Genomic DNA, 20,829 nt, shown 5'->3' with positions numbered 1-20,829 from the left:
ATATTAGTAATTCAGATTCATCATTCATTAAAAGCTAATTTAAATTTGCCAACAACTTTAAAATGAGTGAGATTAACAATCTAAAGACATAAGCATTAGAAAAACAAAGCAGTTTTGAGGGAGACCAGGAAGGTAGGAAAATAAACCTCTAACTACTTAAAGTAGTAGAGTGTGCCCAAGAATCAGCGATACACTTGAATTTCCATTCCAGGAAGAACATTTATACTAAGCCTGCTGTTTGAAAAAAATCTGTATCTATATCTGTGGGAAGGAGTTACTTTAGTAGATCCTAGTCACAGTAATACTGAAACAAAGTATTTTGACACGTTGAGTCTATAACAGTTACCTTTTCCTATTTGTTGTATTCCATCCTTTGGTCATCTCTCCAATCTTTTCTGTGATTTTTTTTTCCTCATGCTGAGAATTTGGGGATGTTACCTGCATCTACAGCAGTTACTTAAAAGCTGAGGACTTCTGTAATGAGAAGAAATTATGCCCATCACTGACATGATCAGTCTGTTTTAATTGTAATTTAATTTGATTATGATAAGCATCAATATCTTAGAATTATGTGGAATAAGTAGAACCATGTGCTTTTATTTTTTGGCAAAAATTAAAATATCAGTAAACACTTATTTGATACCTCATATCTGTGCCTAGTTTCTTGGGAAGGAATAAGAGAATTTGAAGAGTGCTTTTCCTTCAAGATCTTGCCATGTAGCTAAAGAAATAAAATATGCCATTTTATATGTAGAATTTGTTAAGCTGAGTGAGGTAACTGGAGGCCAGCTAACCATCTCCTTTTTACTTGTATTTATCTCCAGGTTTTACTCAGTGGGTCCTCTCTCAGCTCTTCTTCTTGCTTTCCCATTTTTCTTTTCCCCTTCTCTTGAATTAAATTCTTAGTATCTGAGAGTGATTAATAACCAAGAATCAAGGCAGAGATCATGCTGTAGGGCTGGGGCCCAATCTTTGAGGCAGAAGAGTGTTTAGAGGAAGACTAGGTTTTTGACTACAGTTCTTAATAATTATGATAAGAATGTTATACCTATTTATTTAGCACTTACTGCTTAATGAATGTTTTCTAAACTCTTCAACTAGAGTTATATTTGTCATATTAATCTTTGATTATTTTTCACATTTTGTACTTGAAACTAAGAGACTCAAGTCTGAGTTATTCAAGAGTAACACTGCTGGAAAAACAGCAGTCTGAATATAGACCTGATGCCAAATTTGATCCTCTTGTTTTCTGATAGTGTCTTTCCAGTTTACTGTGCTAAGATTTGTTTCTTTCCATGCAGCATCTCCTGTCAGTTATCTCCTTCTGCAGAAAGGCTGGTTTATGAAATGTTTAAAAAAAGTAAAGATTGGAGTCATTCATCTTGCCTTAACACCTCCTGCTTTGCAGGGATCCTAACATGACTAAAGGAGGTTCACCCTAAATGAGCATTCAGTCAGGGTAATCCTTTAGGGACCTTAGGAAGATGTCTGTCTCATCCTCTAGGGGGTTAGTTACCTCTATCATTATATGTGCAAAAACAGACACTGAGGTATTTATGAACCGGGCAGTTCCTAGGATGGATTATTTTCATGATTACCTACATTACAAACATAAGTTTAAAGATAAGGCATCATTAATGCTATCTTATTTTTTAGACAATCGGGAGAAGATAGCAAGATGCTAGTGTGTGATACGTGTGACAAAGGGTATCATACTTTTTGTCTTCAACCAGTTATGAAATCAGTACCAACCAATGGCTGGAAATGCAAAGTAAGTTGTTTATGTTTTTAAGGAAAATATCATCTGTATGTTTTTTATATAGATCAAATACCTATTCAAATATATACATGACCATCAGTTTTTTTGAAAAACAGCATTATTGATGTATAATTGATATCCAGTAAACTGCATATATTTCAAGTCTGTAATTTAATTTGACACATGTATACACTCATGAAACCATCATCACCTTCAAGATAATGAACATACTTAATCACCCCTAAAAGTTTCATGGTGCCCCTTGGGAATTCTCTTTTTCAACTGTTCACCTAAACCTCTTCTTTTTAGGCAGTTTGCTCTCACCATAGATTAGTTTTCTTTTTTCTAGAATTTTATGTAAATGACTTGGTATAGTATATACTCTTTTTTGTGGGGCAGGGGCGTTCTGTTCTGGCTCTTTAAGCTCACTGTGAGTATTTTGAGCTGTATCCATATTGTTACACATACTAGTAATGATTCCCTTTTATTGCTGAGTAGTGGAGATACCACAATTTGTTTATTGAATCACCTATGGGTGAGCATTGGGGTTTATGATTTTAGGCTGTTATAAAAATGCTGCTATGAACCTGTTAACTAACAGATGTATGGTGCTTCATGGCTTAGAATTTGTTCTTGAATGATTTATCTCTAATCTTCCCAGAAACTCCCCATATGAGGAAACTGAAACACTGAAATACAGCTTTAAAATCCATTAATTTAAAATCCAGGGATAAAATACAGTACATTTTGATCAGTTGGCTCTTAGGTGATTATAGTGGTTTTATATGTACATCACACTTTGTAATGTGTACATGTATTTGTGTATACCCTTATATTAAATATTTGGAATCATATTGTATATGAATATGTATATGTGTATTGTACCTCCCCCATGGTAGTTGTACTGATTGTTGGCTTATTTTTTAGATGGCTGTTTAAAGTTCCTCTGGTTTTGAGAGTTAGACTAAGGTCTATAGACATTTTTCATTTCTCTTTTATTAGGATACCAGTCTTTCTGCTTTATAGACACTTTCAAGATGTATTTGCAGTTATTTATAAGTTTTCTGCATATTTTTTAGTCACTTGATTCCCCTCCAAAGTTCCATCTGTTTTGTTGTTTGCATCTTTATTAACCCTGAGGTGTTCCAAGCAGGCCTCTTTAGGCTTCCTGAGGAATTTACTGAGGCTGTGTGGCTGTCTCTCTAAACACTGCGGGTTGTCTGACAACTCTACCTACGGGCCAGTTAGTATAGTACCAGGTAAAGAACAACAGATTTAAGAATTATTTGTCCGTGGAACACAAAATTTAAATTCTTAAAGTGAAAGCAGAAAGAATAAGAATAACTCGTTTAATTCTCAGTTGAATAAAACATTTTTTTTCTGTTTGAAGATATGTACAAATAATATTTACTATGACCTTTATTTGTTCTCTGGGATGAATCCATTGTCAAATATTTCATGTGCTTCCTTTGAAATCTGTATTAGGTAAATTAGTACATTCTAGATTGGCAGCTGGTGAGGGCCTAGTGGTTAAACAAGTTGTCCAGGTTTGCTTATTTGTAGAGGCAGAATAGGGGATAAAATCAGGTTTTCTGTCTTGTAATGTCTAGTTTATCCAATTATATTATGCTATTTCTCCCTATTCTGTTATGTATTTACTTGAGTAACAGGGCTTTTTACCTAGACAGATTAAGAAATATTTTTTTATCTAATTTTCATTTCCTATTAGGGTATAGGTAGATAAGCCATCTCTACACACCCCTCAGGTTATTTTTCTATTACCTTAATTTTATAGAATAGACATGAAGCTAGACATTAGTTTTATCTATGGTAGTTAGTTTTTTTTTTTGGTATCATTAATTTGCAATTATATGAGGAACATTATGTTTACTAGACTCCCCCCATCACCAAGTCCCCCTCACAAACCCCATTACAGTCACTGTCCATCAGCATAGTAAGATGCTGTAGAATCACTACTTGTCTTTTCTGTGTTGCACAGTCCTCCCCGTGCCCCCCAACACTATACATGCTAATCATAATGCCCCCTTTCTTTCCACCCCCCTTATCCCTCCCTTCCCACCCATCCTCTCCAGTCCCTTTCCCTTTGGTAATTGTTAGTCCATTCTTCGGTTCTGTAAGTCTGCTGCTGTTTTGTTCCTTCAGTTTTTTCTTTGTTCTTATACTCCACATATGAGTGAAGTCATTTGGTACTTATCTTTCTCTGCCTGGCTTATTTCACTGAGCATAATACCTTCTAGCTCCATCCATGACGTTGCAAATGGTAGGATTTGTTTTCTTCTTATGGCTGAATAATATTCCATTGTGTATATGTACCACATCTTCTTTATCTATTCATCTACTGATGGACACTTAGGTTGCTTCCATTTCTTGGCTATTGTAAATAGTGCTGCGATAAACGTAGGGGTGCATATGTCTTTTTCAAACTGGGCTCCTGCATTCTTAGGGTAAAGTCCTAGAAGTAGAATTCCTGGGTCAAATGGTATTTCTATTTTGAGTTTTTTGAGGAACCTCCATACTGCTTTCCACAATGATTGAACTAGTTTACATTCCCACCAGCAGTGTAGGAGGGTTCCCCTTTCTCCACAACCTCGCCAACATTTGTTGTTGTTTGTCTTTTGGATGGTGGTGATCCTTACTGGTGTGAGGTGATATCTCATTGTAGTTTTAATTTGCATTTCTCTGATGATTAGCGATGTGGAGCATCTTTTCATGTGCCTATTGGCCATCTGAATTTCTTCTTTAGAGAACTGTCTATTCAGCTCCTCTTCCCATTTTTTAATTGGATTGTTTGCTTTTTGTTTGTTGAGGTGTATGAGCTCTTTATATATTTTGGATGTCAACCCTTTATCGGATCTGTCATTTATGAATATATTCTCCTATACTGTAGGATGACTTTTTGTTCTATTGATGGTGTCCTTTGCTATACAGAAGCTTTTCAGCTTGATATAGTCCCACTTGTTCATTTTTTGCTTTTGTTTCCTTGCCAGTTACATTGGTTTCTAAAAAATAAAACTATATAGAATTTATAAAGTAAATATTAATCTAACAGATAATTTTGCTTTGAAACTAAATTGCCAAGATTGGATTTAATAGAAAGATACATTACCAGGTCCAGTTCCTGTGTAAGCTTTTTTCTTTGACTTTAATAATGTTGATACAGAGTATAAGTATTTGTATAAAAACAGTATTAGCAATCTTTACTAGTTCAGAGTCATCAGACCTCAGAGTGCCAATAAGCAGTCCTTGAACAATAGAGAGTAATGAAGTGTCACTGTTGCTCTAAAAGCTTTCTGTTCACAGGTGCACCATTGCAGCGCTGTTGCAATCTCTAATAAATGGGGCATCAATCCAGTATTTCTAAAATACCGAATATCAGTTCCTCATTGTGAGTTACTGGTATACTGTTTGTAGTATAACTGTCTTAGGTGATGTGGGTGGAGATAATCCTCTGCTTGCCCTGGATGTAGCTGCTGACTTCATGCATCTCTCTGTATGGTCCAGACATCTCATTCTTTGTGCCAAGAAATACTCTGTATGACAGCATTTGGGACTAAACTCAGATGCTCAATGCGGGTATTAAAATCTGCATTAGTACCCTCCAAGGTCAGTTAAATTTTACATCAGTTTTCGCAGGTTAGCGCTTCTTTGAAAAATGGCAAGTTCTTAGAAAACGTACAGAGCCCTCCCAGAACACATGGGTGGTCTCCCTGCATCCCCAGGCCCGCGACCCTCGTCACCGCTGCCCTGGCCCCCTTCTCTCTGCCGTCCGGCTTGTGGTTGTCGTCTTCCCCGCCAGTGGAGCGGCCTACAGAGTGGTGGGCTGGAAGGGGTGGCCGAGAAGGTTCCTCGAACCTGAGGCGCGGCTCAGCCTCGGGCCGAGGCTCCCGGGCCGCTGCTTTCGCAGGCGGCAGGTGGCGCCAGCCGGACGCTTCTTCCCGGACCTGGAAAGGCGTGGCGGCCTGTGGGAAGGAGGCCCTGGCCGGGGAGGCGGTGGGGGTCGCCTACCCTCCTGGGAGGGTCCTGGGAAGGAGGTGACCTCGCGGATAGGACCCCGGCGAGCACCTGTGCTGACGCCCCGCCGCAGGCGAGGGTCGGAGGTGGAACTGGCGGCGCGTCACCTGGTCCGGGTCGGCTGGCGGCGAGTGCGTGCGGCGGCGGCGGGGGCGGGGCTGAGCCGCTGTAACTGCCCTCAGGTGTGGCCCCGGGGGCGGGGCTTGAGGGGGGCGGGCCGGCGGGTCGGTGCGTTCAGACTGTATCTGCGCCGCAGGGCCGCCTCTGGCCTCTTTAACTGAAATGGGCCGTTGAATTCGTTACTCGTTTTATTTACTTTTCTAAGGATAAAGGTATTTTAAGACTATAAATACACCTTTGTTTATAGCTTTGGCTGCACCCAAAATCGTTGTATCTGTAACTATGTGTCTACGTACATCTGGCCTAATAACTTTCTTTTTTTAGGTTGTGCTTAAGGTGTTAATTCTTGCTTCAGTTGTGCCTAATCAGAAATTTAACCAGTATAGTTTTCTTTTTTAAAAATTTTTTAATAATTGAAACTGACTTTTTAAGATGTAGTACTTTGATTAATTTCATTGAGTTAGATGTTCATCGTTATTTTTGGCTAGCTGATTCAACAGCATATGAGGATGTAGATAAACTTGACCACTGTAATTTTCATAACATTTTTTCCTTTTATTTTACTTTTCCTTCTTTTTCTTTCCTTGTCTTTTTTTTTTTATTACAAAACTGTTATTTTGTAGCTGTTATTTAGCAAGTAGGTCAAGCCAGTGGTGATATATTGTGCCTTTTATCAATATAAAACCATTCTGTTTAATGCCTTTTATATATATTTTTGACCAGATATTGCTTTGACTGACAATATGACCACAGGGGGTTTTTAGTTGATCAGCTGAATGTGATCTTTTCACATCTTCTTATTTTGGGTCCTTCTGTGTCATTTTAAGTGTTATCTTTTGAAAGGCTTAAGAGTTAACTATTTATATTAATGGTGTAGTTGAAAGGCTTGGTTTTTGATTCCCTCTCTGTTTTTCTGTTCCTTTTATTTCCTGCAATGATTTGCAATTCAGAATCTTTTTTTTTTCATGAATGTTAAGTTAGAAATGTTGCAAATACACATTTTTTCTTCTCCCACTTCCTATTGAAAATGAAGAAATGAGAAATTTTCCTTTTCCCTTTTCTCTTCTTCCTTCTTTGCCTAAGTTAACCCAGACTATAAACCTTGTTACTTCGTCTTTTTAAAAAGTATGTTCCTCTATAAGTTCCAACCTCATTTCAACCCCAGTCTTTTGAATTTTTGGTTATGCTTCTCTGAGAAAGAATTGTAATATTTCTGAAATCGTGTCTATCTGAAAGAGAATATTGGCTTTAAGTCTGAAGAACTTGGTTTCTTGACCACAAGAGCTTGGTTTGGGTATAGTCTTGTGTTACGACTTTTCCTTTTTGAGACTCTGGAAATGTTTTTTTCAGAATTTTCCTGGTTTATGGTGTCACAGAGGAAAAACTTTACTTTTTTTAAAGTTTACTTAGTTATAATCCTTTTTTCTGCTTAAAACGTTTGGGGTCTTTATTTTGTCATTTCTTTGGATTTGCTTCCAGGATGGATCTGGTTATGGTGATTGGTTTAGTTGGAACTCCCTGAGCACTGTAAGTCTTCAGTCAGGCCCTTGGAAAGATCTGGAGAGGTGTTGGTTAATTTTGTCCTTAATTCTTTTGTAAAATATTCACCTCCTTACATTCTCTTTGCCTTTAGTAACACCTAACTGGTGTTGCGGCTCTTTATCAGTTGTTTCCTCAAAGATGTCTTCAGAATTCTGGGTTATTTCTTGAGCGGTTCCCCGACTCCCTTTGCCCTGCTCTCTTATTAATTTGCTCTCTCTAATGTTCTGCTATTCTTTCACAGTGACAGAATCATTTAAAATATTACTGAGAATGCAGTTAGATTTTTTTAAAATTCTGTTCTATGGAGATACTATAATGCAGGTAAAAGATTAGGCTGTGGAGTCAAATCTCAGCTTTTCCAGTTATTAATTCAGGATATTTGGCAAATTATTTGACTTCCCTAAGCCAGAATGTTAAATAAGACTTACTTCACAGGGGTGTTGCATTCAGTGAGATGATACCTATGGAGGGGCTAGCGTGATGCTGAGAATAGGCCCCCAGATAGTCACCACGGAGTTTTCACAGGAAGGTCCATCCTCTGAGCAGTTTGAGGAACTGCTAAACCCTTTCATAGACCTCTATCATCTGTAGTCTGAGTTTATTCATTTATTTAACCTTGGAAGGCCTGCTGTGTGTCAGGCAGTTTGGTGAGTGTGGGAGCCGCAGGGGCAAGTGGGTGTGCCTTTGCGGGGGTTGGGGCACTCGGGGGAGCCGGTCACGCTGAAGTAAGGGTCTTCTCAGGAACTTTGTTGTATGTATGCCAGTCATTGTCAGGTAGGTATCTTTCCTTGTTTCTCTCAAAAATGCTGTATGTTGATATATATATGCATTCTCAAAAACTTACTATGGGAATATTTTCAAACTTTAAAAGTTGAAAAAATAAAAGTAACACCCATATCCCACTTAACCTAGATTCACCTGTTGTTAGGATTTCGGTATCATTGTGCATGTCCACCCTCTCTACCTCCCACTCCCCATATGTGTTTTTTTTTGCCTTGAACTATTTTAGAGTAACTTACATACATACATCCTGCCCCCTTCATCCCTAAATACTTTTCAGTGTGAACTCCGTAGTAATAGGGATATTCATAATCACAGCATTTTTCTCTACTTCATATGTTTACCTCAATCTAGTATTGTCATCTAATCTATACCATCCATATTTTAATTTTGTCACTTGATCTGATGTCCCATGCAGCATTTCCCCTCTTCTGATGTAGGTTCCAAATCTAGTCTAGAGTTAGGTATTTCATTTAGTTGTCATGTCTCTTTTGACTCCTTTGAATCTGGGAGATTTCCAAAGCCCTTGTTGCTTTGATGTTACCATTTTTGAGTAATAGAGTTCTTCCACATATACTTTGGGGTCCCCCCCCAAATAGAACTTTCTCATTTTGTCTGATATTTCCTCCGGATTGTACAGGGAGCTGTGCACTCTTGGCCAGGACACTGCTGAGTGGTGCTTTACCCTCCTCAGGAAATGCATCGTAGCTGGGGGCACGTGGTGCTCATCTCCCTCATAGGTGATGGGAATTCTGACACTCTGGTCAAGTTGCTGTCATATTTCTCCACTGTTTTCTTTTTCTCCCTTGTATCTAATAAAACAGCATGTGAATATCCTACTGCTCCTCAAAATTTCCTCCAAGATCTTAGGAACCATCGCCTGAGGCAGTTGGTACCTGTTGGTCCTAAAACGATGCTTTTTCACCTCTAGCACTCCCTTCACATTTACAGTTAGTCCTCTGCCTTTTGTTGTAAGCAAGCAGGTGCCCTTTCTTCCAGCACATGTTAAAATTATTTATTACTTACTGTTAATATTGGCTCATAAATTCCTATTTTCAGTAATTTACTATTCATTACTGCAACAAACCCATTTTGTGCTCAAATCATCCCATATTTGCCTTTGGTGGCCTCCTCAAGCTGGCTCCTATGTACTTTGACCATTTTATTGTGCACCCATTACATCTCAGCACAACAAGGTGTTCCAAGATCCTCTAACACCTCCTCTGGCCCGGTCCTGGAGTCAGTCCTTTTTTGTAAGTAAACAGGTTCCTGTAGGGCAGAATGGGTACCAGGTGTGCTCATTGCTGTGAGGTGTTTGCTGCTTTGCCCTTTCAGCAGATGGGGCGGGACATGCAAACGTGTGTACATGTATGCACACATAGGTGTACATATACTCACACATACACATAATTTATCATGAATACCTCCAATTTCGATTCCTCCCAGAGCTCTTTGCTTTCTCCCATTCTTGAATATCCATTCTTCTGTAGTGAGAGTCCTGGTTCCCAGCACTGCCAGCACATTAACTCAATTGATCAGTCCAATGAACAGTTTGCTCTCAGTAACAGATTTTATTCCCCTTTCTTTTCTTGATTTAGTTTTTTTTTTAAATACATAGGACATTAACAAAAGTCAAAAAAGTTAAGATTATATAAAAAGTTCTACTCCAAGAATTGTCGTTTCCTTCTGTGTGACCTATGTCCATTTTCTCTTGTAGGTAACTTGATTGCCAGTTTATCCATCCTGTTTTGTAATGACAAGCAGATATATTTATCTTCCTTTTCTTTTTTTTTTTTATTAAGGTATCATTGATATACACTCATATAAAGGTTTCACAAGAAAATCAATATGGTTATTACATTCACCCTTATTATTGAGTAACCCCCCCATACCCATTGCAGTCATCCATCAGTGTAGTAAGATGCCACAGAGTCCCTATTTGTCTTCTCTGAGCTACACTGTCTTCCCTATGACCCCACACACACCATGTGCAACCAATCATGATACCCACAATCCCTTTCTCCCTCCCTCCCCTTTGGGAACCGCTAGTCCCTTCTTGGAGTCCGTGAGTCTGCTGCTATCCTGCAGTTTTGCTTCACTGTTGTACTCCACAAATGAGGGAAATCATTTGGTATTTGTCTTTCTCTGTCACCTTATTTCACTGAGCATAATACCCTCTAGCTCCATCCATGTTGTTGCAAATGGTAGGATTTGTTTATTTCTTATGGCTGAATAATATTCCATTGTGTATATGCACCACTTCTTCTTTATCCATTCATCTTATCTTCCTTTTCTTATACTGAAGGTGGCATATGTTTTTCTCATATTGCTTTGCTTTTTCACTTAATAAAATCTGGAAGTCACTACATCAGTTCATAGAGATCTCCTTCGTTCCTTCCCCCCACAGCTGCTCTGTTGTGTGTCTGCATCATGACTTATTCAACCAATGTCCTGTGCTTGGATATTTAGGTAGTTTCTAATACTTTACATTATAAATGGAATTTTCTCATTCATATCATCTTTTAATTGTATATTATTTGGGTATATGAATTCTATTGATTTTTCATTGCTTATTTTATATCCTGCTACTTATTCTGTAGGATTTTTCCTAGTATGCCATCTACAAAGAATTTTGTTTCTTCTTTTCCTATTCTTCTGCCTCTGTTTTCATTTGTTCAGTGTTTTTACAAGGGCTTCAGCATCATGTTAATAGTGGTAGAGACAGTAGGCATTTTTGCTTTGTTCCTGTCCTTAGTCAGAATACTTTTAGGGGTTCCTCAATTAAATAAAATGCTGGCTTTAGAATTGATGTATGTGTGTATTACACCATTAAGGAAATACCCATCCATTTTTATTTTCTCAATGGTTCTTTTTTAGGAAATGGATTTTTTGGGTTTTTTTCCCAAAGACTTTTTTGGTATCTGTTGAAATTATTCATTTTTTCTCCTTAGACCTAAATGTTAAATTTCATTAACAGATTTTCTAATACTTAATCATCCCTGTATTTCTTTTATAAACTCCACTTGGACATGGTTTATTTTTTTTTAATTTGCTATTTTATTGTACAATAGAAGTCTTTTTGCTAATATTCAGGATTTTGCATCAATATTTATGAGTTCATTTATTTTAAATTTGTAAGACTAGCAGATCTATAGTTCATGCTAGTTTCTCTTTTTCAGTGAACAGATCTTTTATATCACTCCAGCAGTTCAAAAAGATACACCAAAGATTCATTTTGGTTGGTGCTTTAGATTGGAAAGTCAGTGTGGGTAATGGGGGCCCCCACAGTTTATTTGCTTTGTACCCAGGATTTTAAGGCAGGCTAGCTCACAGGTGCAGAAGAGAGTTTGGGTTGGCATCTGGCAGGCATTGTACTTTGATAAGAAGAGTACCATTTTCTGTTCTGAAAATATGAGAAGCCATACTTGGATTTTGATGTGGAGTGATACTTTTCATCATTTCAGACACCAAGTTTGGGGTGGGTCATGATTTTTTTATAGTGTGAATTCTTGTTTTTTTTGTTCCTAAGCTCCCCATAGGCAAATGGAATATTCCATCATCCCTGGTTTGCTTTCACAATAGGCAGTTAGACTTAACTTCACACAAGTAAAACTTATGTATCCGGAACACGTTTCATTTCTGAAGTTTGGGCTGCTATTTTTTTGGTGTTCTTCCCTCCCTATTTGTTTTCTTGGATGTCTGTAGCCCCTATTTACATTTTTTGGCTGTTTTAGTGCAAATTGAGTGATGTCTCATCAGATGTTCAAAACAAACTGCTTTTTCAAAAACATACACTCTAAATTAGTGTCATTAAAATTAAAGTTTAATCTACAAATGTTTCATTGATTTCAGAACAGTTTATACCAGAATTTCAGTACAAATGCACAATAAATTGTTCTTATTTTCATTTTTCCCGGTGTTTAGAATTGCAGGATATGTGTAGAATGTGGCACACGATCTAGTTCTCAGTGGCACCACAATTGCCTGGTATGTGACAGTTGTTACCAACAGCAGGATAACTTATGTCCTTTCTGTGGGAAGTGCTACCATCCAGAATTGCAGAAAGACATGCTTCATTGTAATATGTGTAAAAGGTAAGTAGATATTATTCCATTTAAGTGTTTTCTCAGTTCTTCCACCCATGTGGTCATTTGCTGTACTGTGTATCTTTGAGCTCCCAGCTTTCAGCACTCTGATAATCCTCTTAGTACCTAGTGCTGCTATCGATGTAATCAAGTTACATTTTTATGAGTCTGAAAGGGCATAAAGAAGTGAATGGGCAAAAGACTGGAATGAATCATTATAAAGGAAAAGTAAAGAGGAAATAGTTGAAAAATAATGGAAGTAAAAATATATGAACACCTTTAATGACATCCAATAATACCAGTTATTTTTGTAGAGTCTTTACCAGTTGCCAACCCCTGTAACCTCTCTTCCGTCATTCTTAACCCTTCCTATATCCAGTTTTTCAGCGAATGCCTCTTTTTTTCATAGATATTAACTTGACCTTAAATTAGAAAATTTTATTTAAATCTTAAATTTATCACTGCAGATGGGTTCACTTAGAATGTGACAAACCAGCAGATTATGAACTGGATTCTCAGCTTAAAGAAGAGTATATTTGCATGTATTGTAAACACTTAGCAGCTGAGATGGATCCCTTACAGCCAGGTGATGAAGTGGAAATGGCTGAAGTCACTACAGGTAAACTTGAGACTTTTAAAATTTCTCTGATGTTGTGCTAACCAGGCACCAGTATATAACTTTAGTAGTAATGAGGGAATCCTGTGTATCAGATCTCATCATATTTGTAATTTCTCAGCCTTTACATATACATGTGATCTTGGTCATCTCTGACTCTGATAGCTAACAACTAACCTAGCTTCTCTATAACTGTTGCCCTAATATCTGAATCGCAGGACTAACATGCTTTACTGCAGTTGTGTTCTGCGAGCCAACAGTAGTAGTTGCTCAGTGTTTGGCCATATGACGTAGTTTGCATTTCATAATCTGGGTTATTTTAGTTTTTTAGAATGTACTTTTTAAATGTTAATTCTCACCTCTTGAGCCCCAAATTCTGTTCAGGTATTTTTGGTAGTATAGTGTTGGTTATAAACATAATAATAAGATTCTTAGATGGTAAAGAGAACAGACTTATCTGATTGTTTTTCATTTTCATCAGTATGAATGGCAACTTCAGTAAAAGTCCTATATTATCATCTGCAAAGGGTTTAAGGAGACACATCTTAATTGCTAATTTTTTTTCTTCCAGGATGCCATCAGTATACATTTGTGAATATCCTTTTAAAATAATAAAATTATAATTATCTCTTAATTCATTGTACTTTCCATGTTTTAAAAAAACGGAAATGGATATTTGGTTTAAAATAAAATAATGCAAAGAATTATTTATGGCATTTTGGGGGATAATTTACCCTCACTATACCAAAGTAATAATTGTTGACTTAGTTAACAGAAACAAAAACTCAGTCTGAGCTAACAAATAAATATTCTTCTGTTAAGATTATAACAACGAAATGGAAGTTGAAGGACCTGAAGACCATATGGTATTTCTGGAGCAAGCAGTTAATAAAGATGTCAGTGGTCAGGAGTCAGCACCTGGAATTGTTCCAGATGGTAAGAATAATTTTTATAATGGATACAACCTGTTTTCTGAAGAAAATATGTATATACATTGGTAAGTGAACATCTGCTAAAAGTTTAGTACCCTAAATAAAAATTAGCTGAAATGGAGTCACTTAGGAAATAGTGTACAGAAGAGTTTTTCAGTAAAATAACCTCAGAAAGAGATTAATAGGGGAAAGGGCATGTATATATTTGTAGTTCAGCTGTAATCTAGACTTAATTATAAATATATACCTTGTTTGGGGGTCAGGCGATTTTCACTGAAAAGCAATTTAATTCTCTTCTTTAGTTGTACTTGAATAACTAACTAGTACTGTTGCTGATTGTGAGGTGTTTCATGCTGAGGTGCTAAAAAATTTGTTCTAGATTATCTCATTGGTCCTATTGAGGGTTATCTCTGTTATCTCAGTGATGTTTCAGTTAAGCTTTTTGCAGTATTGATAATAGGTATTATTGTACTTGAGGATCTGAAATTAATGAGAGACCAGGTTGGGAAGAACTACTTATTAAATTTAATCTTAGGCTCATCTGTTAGTCTGCAGAATTTTTTGTGAAATTATATGTTATATACATACAAAGCTTCTGAGATATTTTGAGATGAAGTTTATATTTAACAACTCATTAAAAGGTATAGATCATAAAGATGTAAAGCAAAGAAAAATAAAATAGCTATCGGTAACAGTAAATCTTATCATAGTGCATAATCAGATTCCTAATTTCATCTCATACCCTACTTGCTAATAAATAGTAACAGTGTGTTTTGTGCTTAAATTGGATATTGGCATATGGTAGTGGGATAAAAATCTTACTCAAATTACTGTTGAGAGAGCAGTGTTAGAGAAATGTTGACGCCTTTAGATTCCACAAATGTGTTGTTCACAGCAGTTCAGCTCCTTACCAGAGAGCAGCAGAAGAGTGACCCGCCAGAAGGTCGTGACACACAAGGTCTTCTCATTTCTGGTAAGCATTGTGTTCGTGTTGTCTAATTTGGTTGAGTTAAATCATAGTGACTTTATGGTTGCTGTGCAGACATAAGTCATTATCTATTAAATTAACTTCAAATTAATTATTCCAAAGAATTATTTACTGTTGCTATATATATATACTACAGTAATGAAATCTTTTAGTTAAGCGATCATTTTCTTGAAAAGAATTGACAGTGGATTCCTAAAGGAGGTTACATTCTCTATAAATATAAAGTTGCTTAAACCAGTTGTTCATTACTAGGTAAGTTAAAATCATTGTACGCAACTAGTAGCTGTTCATGGTTGAAGTGTTTGGGATTCAGAGCATGTTTACATTGTTATTTTAATACTTGCTGCCTAGCATAGAACAGAAAGAATATACTTGTGGTCTATAAGTATATTACACATTTTCCTGTTTGCCAATAAGACTTGAGGTAATTGGTCTTCTATCAACACACAATTTAGGCTTCATGTAACATTAGGATAAGTTTGTTTCACTTGAGTCACCAAAATAATGGTACTTTAGGTTTTAAACCCTTAAGTGTCTGCTCTTCATTTATGTGTAGTTAACTTTAAAATATATTTTTTATCTTTTTATATTAAATATTTTTGAAGCATTTTTGTGTTTAAAAATATTTAGTGTGATCAGATCTCTTATTTCATGTTATTTCATGTCTTTCATTAAAGCAGACATGAGAAGTGAGGTTTCATTTTGATAACAACATAAATGTTAGTCACCATGGTAAATAATGAGGAAATTAGTGTATCTTTTATGTAACTTTGAAAATACCTTGATGGTATTTGAAATAAGTGCTTCTTATCCTTAGGGGTCTTACTTTAAAGAGCCACTTGGGGCTCATTTCAGTTGGACCTCTTAACTACTCTTAAGTAGGATTGGATTAAAGGTTTGACACACTAGTATCCTGATTTAAAATTTGCTACTCAAAGACTATAGATACTTCTGGTATCTAATTATATTTATTGACTGGCTAAGATTAGTTTCTTTGGTTGTAAATGATGAAGACAAACAAGGATTATATCCAAAAAAATGTGTTAAGTATGTTACAGTTACAGTTAATACTAAAGTAAGTCTTTCCTGTTTGGTCATTGTAGTTTTGCTTACATCTGGGGTGTCTGCTAATGCAAAATATCTTCGTATTCTAGACTAGTCTTCACTTTTTAACTTGGATACCTCGTGTAACATCACTGAGCCTCATTTTCCTAAGAAAATGAGTGTGATTTTAATCTACAAAATTTTAAATCCTTTTGTAAATGCTCAAATTGTAAAACAACATATATATAACAATTGTATTCGAAATTATTTATATTTATATTCCTACCAGAAATTACCTTAAAATCTGGGGGTCCTATTAAGGTGATATTTTGATAGGTTTCTGATCTGTGACTTACTCCAATCTGTGACTGATTCTAATCCATAAACGCTGGTGTAATTTGGCTTTTATTAACCTATAATTGCTTTTCTTGACGAGTACCTCTGGTTTAGGTCATGGTTTAACCAAAAGTATGTTTTGTAAACTCCTTGGGCTCCCTCTCCCTTTTTTTCTGCCCAAGCTTATTATTTTTAAGGCATAAAGCTGTAGATGTATAAGACATTCATGTCTTACTCCTACTCATAGTTATAAATTGTTAAATTCATATGTACATTAACATAGCAAATATTCCAAATTTTGTAGAATCATCCCAAGATAAAATGAATCCTGAATTGGAAAAACAGATTTCTCATGAAGTTGGTGAAAAAATGGAAATGTCTTCTAAAGTGATATATATTTGTGATGAAGATCAAAATGAAAACCGAATGGAAGTGACCGAAAATGTTGAAGTCCCTGCACACCAAAAGGTTGTGCAGTGGGAGATGCCACAGTCGGTCCAGGAGTCTGATGTTCTGGGGTCCACAGAAGAATCAAGGCTCCCAAAGTTAACCACTGACTCTGCCACCGTTCCACCAGAAACCTCACTGTCCTCCTGTGGGGAAAGTACTTCTGTATTTTCTAAGGAACAGTTGACTCTAGAAAGGGTACAAGAAGAAAAGGAACAGAAAGAAAATCCTGAATCTTTCACTGCATTTATGGACTTTGAAATTCAGACTCCCGCAGTTGAGAGTTGTGATAAAGATGGTTTATGCCAATTACCACCTGAGACAGAGTCGTCGCTTTTGCTAGCAGCAGGCATGAGCGAGGCCAGGGTGCCTTCCTCCCCACCGCCCTCTGCAGATGTGCCTCCCCATGGCGTGCTGCGGGGTTGCCCTACAACACTCGGTGCTTCTGTTGGGAACATGCCCACAACTCACATCTCAGTCACTCCAAAAATTGGCATGGGTAAACCAGCTATTACCAAAAGGAAATTTTCTCCTGGTAGACCTCGGTCCAAACAGGTAGGGTGATTTTACTGTTGACAGAAAAGATGTTGGAGCAGTCATATAAAATAAAGGGGTATGTGGAGCTTTGGTTTGAGGGCAGTTTTTTCTATCTTCAGGTAGAACTTAGATGTAATGTTGATTTTGTGTTTTGGCCGTTAAAAAAACTGTTTAGACTAATTAAACTTGAAGTGATCTTATTTGGAATTTCAGGTTTGTTGGATCATACAAATGCAACCAATTTGATTCTAGTTTCTGATAGTGTGTTCAAAAAAATTTCAGTTCTGTGCCACAGGAACAATAGAGCCTTAAAAAAAAAACCAGTAAAGTTCTTAAGGGTACATTCAGCTCTTCTGAAGTGGGGCTTAAGTGAAACTACAAGGCAAAGTGCAGACACTGTAGCTGAGATTTTTTCTACAAAATCCCTGGTTTCTGAAGTTTTTATGAAATGGCAAGATACCAAACAGTGCAGAAGTTAGTCACTATAGTAATTTGGAGTCAAGTGTCATGATTTATGTGCTTTCAGTGATTACAGTATGACTTTTTATAGGATGAATAGTATCTTGATCTTGTTCACTTTATTTTGGAATCATAAGATCAGTAGAAAAATAAAATCAAATTTGTGGGTATTGGTCTTTTCTGAATAAAATGCAGATATATTCTCAAAAAAGAACAAGTTACACACCAGTGGCAAAGTCATTCCGCATAGGACTTTGCTGTCTCTCTATGGCAGAGGTGTGCAGTGAGCGGAAACAGTATATACCCTTCTCTAAGTATTTTCCTGGGGATTTGTTTCCTGTTCTACCAAGAGGGGGTTTTCTTCTCAAACCAGTTCTCCTCCTCCTCAGTCTTGTCTTTTTTGTTTGTTTGTTTTTTTTCGTTTTGAGTAGTTACATAATTATGTAGTTTTGGCCCTGAAAAGACTTTAACAGTGGAAATTTGAATCTCAGATTTAATTTTTGTTCAGATATTTATATTCTTTTAGAATATTGCATCATAAATATTCTGTGAAGTTTTACCATATTTCTCCTTATTTAGAGGGTTCTTTTCCAACTGAGAAGCCATTAGGATTATTCTCCTGTTGTGTTCCAAAATTGTGTGTGTGTGTGTGTGTGTGTGTGTGTGTGTGTGTGTGTGTGTGTGTGTGTTTCTTCCAACTTTATCCCGTTTTATATGAGCCATGTCCTGATATTTGCTATATAGCTTCTGCTGTGTTCTCTTTCAATGCACAATTCTGGCAGTATTCTACTTTCTTTTTAACTGCCATTTTATCTTTACTACCTCAGAATTTGCTGTTAATCTCATAAACAGTTTGTAGGCTATGTTTTGCCTCCCATTTACCTTGGTTTTAGTTGTGTAGTAAACAACCTTCACTTGTTGATTCATAGCTTACTAATATACTGCCATTTTATGGAGAGTATGAATTGGATAAAACAAGATAGCTCTTTTCATTTTTTATTATTACTGAGGTACTGATTTTATAACTTCCAGGAAATATCCTACACATAAACCAGAGTATATATATCCTTATGTTGGAAATCCTAAAGTCTGTTAATTCTGTTACATGAATTTCTTTGATACCAGGCATTCCTCTGTTATATTTTTTGGTTTTATTTAGTGTTTATTGTACACAATCTTGGCAGTGGGGACTGGCTATAAAATGAAATGGATTTGTCTGATAGTGATTGTGATAGAAGCAAGAGTCTTTGGTTTCTGTCTGTCTTTTGATTATTAACATTACTGTTGTTTCCATAGTTTTAAAATGTTACCAGTTCTGTGGTCTTTACCAGTAGAGTGAGTATCTTTCTAACCAAGGAAGTACATTTCACGAGTTAAATTCTCAGAATGGTCAAATCTTATATTTATTTTAACCATTGGTAATATGGCATGAGCTTTTCTAAGAATTCATTTAGAAACTAAATGAATACTTTAATTAGAAACAAAATCTGAAAGCTTTGGAGTTTGATGTGATAACTCGTGATTGGATTATCAAATGTTTTCTGCAGATGAGTTAGCTAGCAGTGGGGTAAGCCAGTCGGTCCCATCCAATAGAAATAGAATGTGAGCCTCCTGTACCCAATTTAAAATTTTCCAGTACTGCCACTTGAAAAATTAAAAGAAGCAGGGAAAGTAAATTTTAGTATGTTTTATTTAACCCAATATATTAAAGATATCTTAGCATTCAATCCATATAAAATTTTCTATGAGATATTTTACATTCACTTTTCATGCCAAGTGTTTGAGATCTGATTTCAGACTGCTACCTTGGAAGTAGCCTCATTTGATGAGTGGCTACCTTACAGTGCAAGGCAAAACATTTTTAAAAACTTTAGTTCCAGAATTATTGGTGAAATTAAAAGAAATACCCAAAGGAATTGAAGATTGGTGAACTAAGTGTTGCTCTACTTTCACTATTTTTAAGGACTGAAGTAGAAATATTCTCCACCAGTTGCTTTATAGGACATATTCTAGAACATGATAGTGAAACTATTGGCTGTAGCAACAAATTGTGTATTTTGAGTGTATATTAGATTGTCAGTATACAATCCATATATACACATATAGTCACATACACACATGAGTATACATGGGTATGTGTGTGTATGTATGTACACACACATGCACTTATATAACACATCCATATATGTATTTGTATGATGTTGGGCGTAAGGATGGAAATATATATAATTTCTGAATCAGGTGTCGGAATACAGGAAGTGGAATCTGTGTCTCAGGTATTGGAAATCCATTATCAAATGGCAAATCATACAGGATTATCTTCCCTTTAGAAGAGCTTAGTAATTTGAGGGTTTTATAGTGTCTTCTGTGTGGAAGATTTTAGGTGTTAAGTGAGAATAAGTATGTTATTTTCTTCATGAGATGTTTCATCTCTAAGGTATGCATCAGAAGCTTACTTCAGGAGTAGTAACATCAATTTTTCTGATGGTTGTGGATAGAAAAACGTTATTTTTCTTTATTGTTTCTGTCCTTGTTTCAGACACAGGATTTTACAACAGAGGAAAAATTTACACGATAGCTAGTAAGAAAAGAAAATTGGTGGGAGTGATGACAGGCAACGAAATGGGCGTGGTTTCATAGAAATTGTCCTAGGGAACTAGTTGGTCTTTTCTCTCATCCTTTATTGAAGTCACACACTTGCATATGTATTTTTTAATATTTCATTTTTCAGTATTTTTATACGTATATCCACATCGGACCTTGGGTTTAGAAAAGTGGCTGTTGATCCTACACCTACTATAATTGTCTGGGAATCTTTAAAGCACATCAGCGTGGTGACCCCGCCCGCAACAATCAAAACACACCCCCTGGCCCTCTTCTTTTCACCTTGACCCTGGGAGAAAGACTTGATTTAGAGAATGTGTTACTCATTGTTTCATTATTTTTATTCATTAAACGTACTGTAAGAAATGGCCTTAAAAAACAGTGGATAATAGAATGGAAAATTTATTTCATCATATCAAAATGTTTTCCAGTTTCTATTCATTTCTCAACACAGTTATAGTTACCATTCTAATTTGGAATTCTGAGGTAATAGTAATTTTAGCTCATCCTCTTTTATTTACCCTGTTTATATCTTATGGGAAGATGTT

At 36.3% G+C, this 20,829-nt stretch overlaps 1 protein-coding gene across 22 annotated transcripts in view; it reads left to right on the top strand.

Annotated features, from left to right (window-relative positions):
• The window catches only part of KMT2C (lysine methyltransferase 2C), a 295,862-nt gene that overhangs the window by 180,584 nt on the left and 94,449 nt on the right, over positions 1-20,829 (top strand). For 21 of the 22 annotated variants that reach the window (XM_036899485.2, XM_036899506.2, XM_036899486.2 and 18 more), the window contains exons 9-14: positions 1,657-1,771; positions 12,158-12,327; positions 12,786-12,937; positions 13,757-13,870; positions 14,762-14,839; positions 16,539-17,236. In XM_036899485.2, coding sequence (XP_036755380.2) covers positions 1,657-1,771; positions 12,158-12,327; positions 12,786-12,937; positions 13,757-13,870; positions 14,762-14,839; positions 16,539-17,236 — 1,327 coding nt within the window. The remainder of the gene's footprint in view (positions 1-1,656; positions 1,772-12,157; positions 12,328-12,785; positions 12,938-13,756; positions 13,871-14,761; positions 14,840-16,538; positions 17,237-20,829) is intronic. The other variant, XM_057504924.1, reaches the window with a different exon arrangement.

The sequence above is a fragment of the Manis pentadactyla genome, chromosome 7, assembly GCF_030020395.1.
Source record: "Manis pentadactyla isolate mManPen7 chromosome 7, mManPen7.hap1, whole genome shotgun sequence".
Classification (NCBI taxonomy): domain Eukaryota; kingdom Metazoa; phylum Chordata; class Mammalia; order Pholidota; family Manidae; genus Manis; species Manis pentadactyla.
Note: the sequence above shows the minus strand (reverse complement) of the source record. Positions and strands in the feature narration are given on the sequence as shown.